This window comes from Archocentrus centrarchus, unplaced genomic scaffold (assembly GCF_007364275.1).
Source record: "Archocentrus centrarchus isolate MPI-CPG fArcCen1 unplaced genomic scaffold, fArcCen1 scaffold_30_ctg1, whole genome shotgun sequence".
In the NCBI taxonomy this organism is placed as follows: domain Eukaryota; kingdom Metazoa; phylum Chordata; class Actinopteri; order Cichliformes; family Cichlidae; genus Archocentrus; species Archocentrus centrarchus.
This window is the reverse complement of record NW_022060259.1, coordinates 841,286-851,150: the sequence shown is the minus strand read 5'-3', so window position 1 is coordinate 851,150 and position 9,865 is coordinate 841,286. Positions and strand designations below refer to the sequence as shown.

Below are 9,865 nucleotides of genomic sequence, written 5' to 3'. Positions count from 1 at the left end.
ATTTGGTGACAACTGTTATTTTTTACACACATATATAACAGATATGCACGCTACTTCCTGTCATGTTATTTCATTATTATCTTCTCATCATTTGTGCAGACCTGATGCTTGAGATGAGTAGGATGCAACAGCTTTATCCCCTTGGGTGGATCACGTGTCTGCTTCCTCGACATTAAAAAAAATAGGAAAAAACCAACACACCCTTTAGTACCAGCATACTCAATGGGGAGTGGCTCTAGAGGGTGTGGCTACAGCAGTTTGCCTGTCTCTGATTTGCTGACATATGCTCTAATTGGATCAAGTAGGAACTTGCTTAGGTTGATGCTTTGTACGGGGATTGGGAACAGCCTGCATTGCACACTACCAGACAGGAAGAGAGGCAGTGAGGGAGGAGGCCAGAGTCTGCACTGCTCACCACTTAAAAAGGAAAGAGAGAGGAGGGGTGAAAGAAGAAAAGGGGAGTATCCAGTTCTGCCCTTCTGTGCTACTGCAGCCCCCCTCCCACTCAGTATGATTTTCTTTTTTCCTCTTTCCCCTTACTCATCTGTTTCAGTGGCTGTGCTGAGAGGAAGGACACCTGCCGCTCCCTGATGATTCAGCTGTTCAGCTGTTTGGAGCTCCACAGACTAGACAGCATGTCCCTCCTGCCACTGCAGTGCTTGGTTGTCCTGTCCTCTGCACTACATTTGCCTCTTCCGCAGCTGGCCCATCACGTCGACACTGCCTTTTCTTCTCAAGTATTCAGGTGAGTGAGTACAACTGTTTGACCGCTGCTCACTGCTAGACAACACATTTTCAGGCAATCCTTTCTTTTTTCTTTTTGCCTGCATCATATTTGATAATTGTGAAGACTCGTGATTGTTTTCTTGTGAAAAAAAGCATGAATAAGGAACTCTTTTCCCTCATGCACAGACTGTCTACATACCCCCCGGACTGTTAGCAAGGTTCCACTCTTTGAAGGGCATCATCTCTGAAACCCAGCTCTGACTCTGTGGCCTCATGATGGAAAAGATACTAAAGGACACTGGTGAAAAACTACCATTGTGTGATGATCTGAGTTAATAGCTAAGGTGGTAAGAAACACTTCTTCAAGCAGTGTGAAAGGATGACCGAGGGAATGGAGGAAGTCTCTGCAGGGCCAGCACCCCCGTTTGGATCAGTCTCCCCCACTGGCTCTACTGTTGATACTGGGCAAGTCCCAGAAGAGAAACCAGAGGAGACAGAGGCAGCTGGTGAGAGTGGGGAGGAGGCTGTAGAGGGAACTGCAGAAGGAGGTGCTGCTGGTGACGATGGTGAGCATGTGGGGGCTTTTGGAATTGTGACCTTGCCAGAGACCTGCTGTGTGTGCATAGAGATGGAACAGATTAACAATTGCCTGCACTCTGAGAAAATCTGCATCCTGCCCATCCTGGCCTGTCTGCTTAGCTTAGCCCTCTGCACAGCTGGCCTCAAATGGGTCTTTGTGGATAAGATATTTGAATATGAACCACCCTCACACTTAGACCCTAAGCCTATTGGACAAGATCCAATTATTATACCAGTTGAACCCACGCTGGGAATAATAGTATCGCTTCCTCATGCAACTCCTTCAAATATCTCTCTAACCACCACCATCACCATTACCCCAGAACATCCCGAGGGTTCAGTAGAAGATAAATCTACACCATGGCCACATGTGTCTCAGTCTTCACGAGTGATTGAACCCTCTGTCACACTGAAATACAACGCTGAACACGCTACCACCCCAAAGCAGACTTCCCAATCACAGACACCACAGAAATCCCACAGCAATCATCAAACTATCTGTAAGTACCCAACACTTGTTTAGTTAAAGCTCTGTAATTTGGCTTTGCCTTTAGGCAGGAACATATTTTTATAAAACCTAAATTAGATAGGTTATTATACATTGTAAAAATTACCAGGGTATACAAGCTAAGCCCAAACTGTGATTTTCATCATTGTAAAGTGTTGCTAACAGAAGATTCAAATCATTTTTTCTCTTTGATCATTGATTTTGTAGTGTTCTTGTTTCTGTACCAGGATGTTCTTGTAGTACTGTGTCTGAAAACAGATATGTTGGGACTTGCAAAGTGTGGCAAGGGGCCCATGACTAAGCCTCTGAACTATTTCTATATAGACTGTGTAAAGGTGCAAAACACAAATGTTCCATTCACATCTACGTTACCCCTGCATTAATTTCTGACATTCATCCTCTTTTCCCTCTTTAAGTTTTAGCAATCCCTTATATTGTACTAAAATCACTTAAGCACATAAATCAGTCAATGTTTTTGTTGTTGCAAATAGCATATGTGAGAAATGCGAAAGGTGACTGAAGAGTGTGGATGCACATTTCCAGTCATATTAAAAAGTGAAAATCAATAAATGATGCATGATATAAACTGAAACCCCAGGCTGTGGCACAGGGAGACTTCCTGTTTTCTGCCTGTGCTACATTTCAAGGTCAGAGCCTACTTGAGGCTAACTGATGCCCCCACCATCTCTGTGGCGCAGGAAAAAAAAAAAAAAACCAAACCCACTTACACTGTATGTCTGCCAGTGGCTCGCCACTAGGCTGTTTCATTTGTAGTCACTGTTCTGTGATTTAGTTGGCTAATCTCAGGTAGTGGTGGTAGGTGAGGAGTTGGGTTTTATACAGTGCTTCAGTTAAGCTTTCTTGAATACCAGCACTGATAGGCATCATGCAAGAACATGTCTATTATGTTATCATGACTGCCCCAAGTCAGTTTCATACTGAGATGTAGAAATATCTTGTTTCAGCCTGTAGAATGTTGTGTGTTATCTGGCACAGCTAAAGTCCCTCAGTGTCCAGTCTGGTAGTGCTAGCACTGCTCCTCCGCCCCTATAACTCATCTCAAAACTGCAGTCCTGCAAAATTGGGAGGAAAGTGCATCTTTCTTCCATAGACTGTCCATACTTTCTAAATGTTGGCCACAATATTGAAGGTTGACGTTATGAAATGCATTGTAATTTGCTAATACTATGTTTTCATGCCTTTAAAAATGCCTTTGCTCCAGTATTTTAAAACTAATAACATTTCATCCATCATTTTCTTAACCATTTATTCAGTTGAAGATCATGGGGAATCTGTACCCTATCCCAGCTCTCATAGGACTCCCAGGACATGTCACCAGTCTATTGCAGGGCTAATACAGAGAGACAAAATAATTCATGCTCACACTCACACCTATGGCTAATTTAGAATCACCAATGAACCTAACATGCATGTCTTTGGCCTGTGGGAGGAAGCTGGAATACCTGGAGAGAGCCCACACAGGCATAGGGAGAACATAGGGAAAACTCCACAGAGAAAGGCAAGCGGGCCATGAGGTTTGTTTGCTAGGTTTTGAACATTTGAACATGTACTGGAAGAGCTATTGAACTTTAACCTGTATCTTCTCAGCCACAGCCATCCATTCCAATGTGAAACAAAAAAATAAGAAGAAAAGGGCTTCCCAGCCTGTTTTTACTTCCACGCTTCCAAATGCTCCCATTTGGTCAAAGCTTCTGCTGCTATCATACAAATGCCTCAAGATGTCCTTTTGTACTGATACCAGGTTACGGCAATAACAGGACTGGTCTCTTTACCTTCTCTTAACTCTCAACATCTAGCAGTTTTGCAGCCAGTGTTTCAAGGCACCAATGCCTTTGCATATTACTGTGACACGCGTATTTGACAGAAAGGATTTGAAGCTCTGGGAGAACAAGACTGCCAGCCGGCCAGCCATATCTCAGGGTGGCATGCTCTATTGGAGGAGTAAGGTGTTGAATAATTTAATGACCTTTTAATAGCAAGACCTATATAAGATCAATAACAGGTGGGCATGTTTTTCACATGCCCACCTGTTATTGATCTTATATAGGTCTTGCTATTAAAAGACCTATAATATTATAGACAAGGAAGGCCAACAATAGGAAGGTCATAATCTTATAAAAAAAAAGTTGAAGAGTTAAATTTCTGAGATACTAATGTGTTTTGTGGTATTATATACCATGTGTAGTAAGCATCATGTAATGCAAATTCTAGGAACTTAACATATTAAAGAAAAACTATTTTCACCAGTTGTCAATATGGCAAAAAACTGTTACAGCGCCCCTTTCCTAAATGTAAAGAACCATTAATGCAGGACAAGAGCATCTTGTATAAAGACTGAGATGCCTCCTGTATGCTATAAAAGCTTAGATGGGTTGTTTCACATTGTGGGAGCAAAAAGCCAATGATTAGCTGGATGACATATTTGCAAGATCAAATCAATCAATCAAATCAAATAAACTTTAATGTCCCGCAATGGACAAACAGTGTTACTCAGCTGCAATTTGCATAATAAAAACAGATCCTCAGGATGAATTGAAATCTAAATGTTGCTCTACTGAAATATGCAAATCATAAAATTAAACCTTTTACAAAATTAATTTCTCTAAGATGCACATTTTATTACAGTCTACTACTGTATAATATTTAAATAGTAAATGCATTTGAGAAGAGATAAGCTAGTTATTGTAATAGTGATAGATTCAGTCTTGGGAAACACAGCAAGATCTTTACCCATAGAAAGGGTAAAGTGTTTCATGTTAGCTCAGGGAGTAGTCCCTGTAGATATTATTCTGAAATTCAGTTCAATTCAGTTTTATTCATTTATCAAATAAAAGACCGTACAAAAATTGATTGTGGATTCAATTTTTATTTTTATTTTACTATTTACTATTTTGTGTGCGCTTACTCTATTTCTTTAATTATTACTTATCTCTTTTAACTGAGAGGGCAGCTGTTTTGAGTAGCAGATCTGGATCTTGTTGCATATACTTGCATATGCAATGACAATAAAGGAATCCTGAATCTTGAAAGCTGAAGGCTCAGCCTCCCATTCTATTTTTAAATACCCCAGGAACCACAAGTAAGCCAGCAGTCTGAAAGCAAAGTGATTTATTGGGGTGATACAGTGCTGTGAAGTCTCCAAGATAAAATGGGGCTTGATTATTCAAAACCTCCCACTCTTTTCAGGGAGTTTTTAGGACAACCTGATAATAATTAATTACAATAGTCCAGCCTAGAAGTAAAAATGCATGAACTAGTTTTCAGCATCACTCTGAGACAGGATGTTTCTCATTTTATAGATACTACACAAATGAAAGAAAACAGTCCTACATATTTGTTTAATTTGTGCAGTTAGGGAGTCATCCTGGTCAAAAATGACTCCAATTTCTCCAACCACAGTGTTACTGGAGGCCAAAGTAATGCCATCCAGAAGAAGTATCTGGTTAGGCAGCGTGTTTCTAAGATTTGTGGGGCTGAGCACAATAAGCTGAGTTTTATCTGAATTTAGAAGCAGGAAATTAGAGGTGTTAAACTGCAGGAATGTCTTTAAGACATTCCTGCAGTTTAACTAATTGGTGTATGTCATCTGGTTTCATGTATGAATAAAGCTGGTTTCATGGATAGATAAAGTTGAGTATCATCTGCATAACACTGAAAATTAATGTTATGTCTTCTAATAAAACTGCCTAAGGGAAGCATGTATAATGTAAATAGAACTGGTCCTAGCACAGAACACTGTGGGACTCCATAATTAACCTTAGTGTGTAAAGAAGACTCCCCATTTACATGAATAAATTGGAGTCTGTTAGATAGATATGATTCAAATCACTGCAGTGCAGTACCTTAAATACCTACAGCATGTTCTAATCTTTGTAATAAAATATTATGGCCAACATTGTCAAACACCACACTGAGATCAAACAAGACAAGAACAGAGATGAGTCCACTGTCAGAGGCTGTGAGAAGATCATTGGTAACCTTCACTAATGCTGTGATGAACTCTGAACCCTGACTGAAACTCTTCAAATAAACTGTTCCTCTGCAGATGATCAGTTAGCTGTTTTACAACTACTCTTTCGAGAGTCTTTGAGAGAAAAGGAAGGTTGGAAAGATCAAAGCATTATTAATGGCAGGACTTGTTTGAGCAGTCTTGTAAGAATGGAGTTGTTGATGGTTTGGACGAAATAAGTATTGAAGTTAACTCAGAAAAATCACTTGGGGAGAGAGAGTCTAAATAAATCAGTAGTATTGAAAGTAGCTGTGCATAATGATATATCTATGAGATGGTTATAAATTTTTTCTCTAATGGTTAAAATTTTATTTGTGAAGAAATTCACGACATTGTTATTAGTTGAGGTTAAAGGAAAACTTGACTCAACAGAGCTCTGACACATTGTCAGCCTGACCTGGGGCTGTTCTTATTTTCTTCAGTGATGAATAGTAAGATGTCCTAGCTTCACGCAGGGCTTTTTAAAAGAGCAACAAACTCTTTCCAGGTTAAATGAAGATCTGCTTGAATCAGGCACTTCTGATTTGAGGATTTCTTTTTCAGAGGAGTCACAGTATCCAGAGTTGTACGCAATGAAGATGTAACACTATTAACAATAAACCTCTGCAGGCGTAGAGTTTAGGTAGCTGCTCTGCATTGTGTTGGCACATGACACTGAAGAACAGTGGCGGAATTATATTCTTAAAGTTATTTTTACATCACTTTCAAAAAGATATGTAATGTAGTGAAATGTATTCCCCACTGCTGTGTAATTCATTATTGTAAATGTAAATGTCATTAAGAAATGATCAGACAAAAGAGGGTTTTCAGGGAATACTGTTAAATATTCAGTTTCTATGCCATATGTCAGAACAAGAGCCAGAGTGTGAAAGTGGTGGGTGAGCTGATTTACCTTTTGAGAGAAGCCAATTGAGGTGCCGTTTACACGAAGCCGTTTTCACTGGAAACGGTGTCGTTTTGATGCGTTTCAGCCTTTCGTTTACACGATGGCGTTTCAGAAACGATCCGCGTTTACACGAGGACATGTGAAACGATGAAAACGATGTAGTTCCCATGCCAGGCCACAAGTTGGCGTTGGTTTTCTCTTTGCAGTTTGTTTACGCAAGACGCGCATGCGTGGAGTGACACAGTAGGTAGTGCGGCAAATTGTTCATTACTTACAAAACGGCCAATGTGAGAGGTTTTGTGTGGACAGATGATGAGGTTGGATCGCTGCTGCACACAACGCTGAATTACAAAACGGTAAAAACACAGGAAAAGCATAAGAAGCACTCGTGAATCCGCGAGTACTGTTTATCAGTTTGCGCGTGCGCGAAAAACTGGCCGTCGCAACCATAGTGCGCATGTGCGAGTCGAGCGTTTTCAAATCACCCCGGTTTCAAGTGTTTACACGAAAACGCAAGCCGGTGCGTTTCTGAAACGCTCCACTCTGGACCCCGTTTCTGAAACACATCGTTTTCACTCTGTTGTCGTGTAAACAGAAGGGCGAAACGCATCAAAACGACACCGTTGTCGTGTAAACGCAAGGCCGAAACGCATCAAAACGACACCGTTTCAAAATGAAAACGGTCTCGTGTAAACGGCACCTGTGTCTAATAATAGATTAAAAGCAGTGTTGAGGCTGTCATTTTCAGCATCTAGATGGATGTTAAAAATTATAATTATTTTTATCTGAATTGAGGACTAAATCAGATAAGAAGTCTGAGAAATCAGATTATAACTCTAAGTAAGGGCCAGGTGGATGATAGATAACAACTAATAAAACTGATTTTTAGTTTTCCATAAGATAAAATTCCTTAATCTGAACAAAACCAAAACAGAAATTATTTTATTTGGGCAACCCACTCTTTTAGGTACTGTAGGTATGACAACGCTATTGTTTTTTTTTTTAGCTTCTTACTGTCAACCAGTTGCAAAGAACCTTAGTGTGATTTTTGACTGTGGTTTAAAATTTGATAAAAATAAATATTTGACCTTAGTTGAAAGAAGCTCATCTTAACAGTAGAGCTTCTTTCAACTGAGGTTGAAAGCTTCTTTCAGTAAGGTTAAGGCCTGCCTCCCACTACTTGAATTTGAGAGTGTAATTTTATTACCTCTTGCTTAGACTATTATAATTCTTTATATGTAGGCTTTGTCAATCATTTGTTGGCTGCAGGCTGTACAAAATGCAGCAGCTGGCCGAAAGAAACTCCAAAAATAGGTAGAGAGGGATCCAAATCCAAAGTAACTCCCAGCGCCCGACTAAGTGTAGTGAAAATATCAGACCAAAAGGCTGATAGTTTAGGACATGACCAGAACATGTGTAAATGATTTGCTGGCGAGTGACCACATCTGGTGCACGCATCGGAGCGACCTGGAAATATTTTAGCTAGCCTGGCATTAGTTAGATGGAGTTTGTGCAGCACTTTAAATTGCAGTAGCCAGTGTCTAGCGCAAATAGAGGATTAGTAAACCCTATTTAGTACAAGAGACCACTGTTCTTTAGAGATGGACATTGCCAGGTCATGCTCCCAGGTGAGTTTAAGGGAATTCGCTAGGGCAGCATCTGGAGAGCTGATAATGGTGTAAATGGTGGAAATCAATCTCCTTTGAGCTGGAGCCAAGAAAAAAATGGTTGATCAAAGACTCGGGAGGGCGACTGGGAAAGTGAGGTAAAAGGTGACATACAAAATGTCTGATTTGAAAGAAACTGAATAAGTGGCTACTAGGTAACTTGAACTTCTCCATCAAAACTGGGAAGGATGTAAAAACTGTCAATTTCGAGGTCGTTGATGGTCTTAATGCCCCTCTCTGACCACAACTGAAAGGCTGCATCTGTGCATACCGGCAGGAACTGAGGGTTGCTAACAATTGGAGTGAAAATAGTGCCATTGTGAAGGCCAAAATGTCTCCTAAATTGGAGCCAAATCCTGAAGGAATCCCGAATGACAGGACTGGTAAGGAGCGATTTAATTGCGACGCTGGGAGAGATGCAATCTTCAGACGTGCAGGTTTGTTGCCCCAGATAAAGGGAGTCGGTATTTTATCCAGTTTAATAAAAAAGGTTTTATTTATCAAAATGGGAATAAGTTGAAACAGATATAAAAATTTTAGCAAAATGTTGATTTTAATTAGATTGATGCACCCAATAAGAGACAGGGGAAGAGAGGCCCATTTTTTCCAGGCTCATGGTAGCCGATCCAAACAAGGGCACAAAGTTCTCATCAAACAGCTCATTAAATGAGTGGGTAAAAGTAATGCCTAAATATTTCAATTTCCTATATGCAAGGAATTTAAAGGAAGCGATAAGAGCTGCAGGTTGTTGATTCATTTAAACTACCTAAATATTTGTCCTGCTGTAACCAGGTTTCTGTAAGGCAGAATAAATCAATATGTTGATCAATTATTAGATTATTTACTAACAGGGACTTAGAAGAGAGAAACCTAATGTTTAATAATCCACACTTATCTGTTTTACTCTTTGGGGCAGTTAAGGATGCTATATTGTTCTTTCTTTGTGAATTATTATGCATAAGTTGGTTTTTACTGATTTTTGGTTTGTTTTTTGGTGGACTGGGATCAAACACAGTCTCTATGGGAATGGGGTTTTAGATGAATGACAAGAGCAGAGAAGCTGCATAGAGGCCTGTATGACTGTCACTCTGCTTCCTGGTCTCAACCCTGGAAAGTCCTGTTTAGTCGGGGTTTAATAAATTTGGCCAGACTTCTAGAAATGAGAGCTGCTCCATCCAAAGTGGGATGGATGCCATCTCTTCTAACAAGACCAGGTTTCCCCCAGAAAGTTTCCCAATTATCTATAAAGGCCACATAATTTTTGGACACCACTCAGACAGCCAGAAATTTAAGGAGAACATGCGGCTAAACATGTCCCTTCTGTCCCTTCTTAGCCTAGCCGATTTACACTTGGCTGCAAAGTGCTCCAGGTTGGAGGTCATTGCACAACAAGGCCAGCAGAACCACCTCATCTGCAAAAAGCAGGTCTTGAGATAACCTGCCACCCCAACACTGTGGCTAGAAATTGG

At 40.4% G+C, this 9,865-nt stretch overlaps 1 protein-coding gene across 2 annotated transcripts in view; it reads left to right on the top strand.

Moving 5' to 3' along the window:
- The first annotated feature begins 374 nt into the window (after window positions 1–374).
- Window positions 375–9,865, top strand: part of nrg1 (neuregulin 1) — a 54,541-nt gene continuing 45,050 nt past the window's right edge. For both annotated transcript variants that reach the window (XM_030724004.1, XM_030724005.1), the window contains exons 1-2: window positions 375–745; window positions 913–1,805. In XM_030724004.1, the coding sequence (XP_030579864.1) occupies window positions 1,106–1,805 (700 nt within the window). In that variant the 5' untranslated portion in view covers window positions 375–745; window positions 913–1,105. The remainder of the gene's footprint in view (window positions 746–912; window positions 1,806–9,865) is intronic.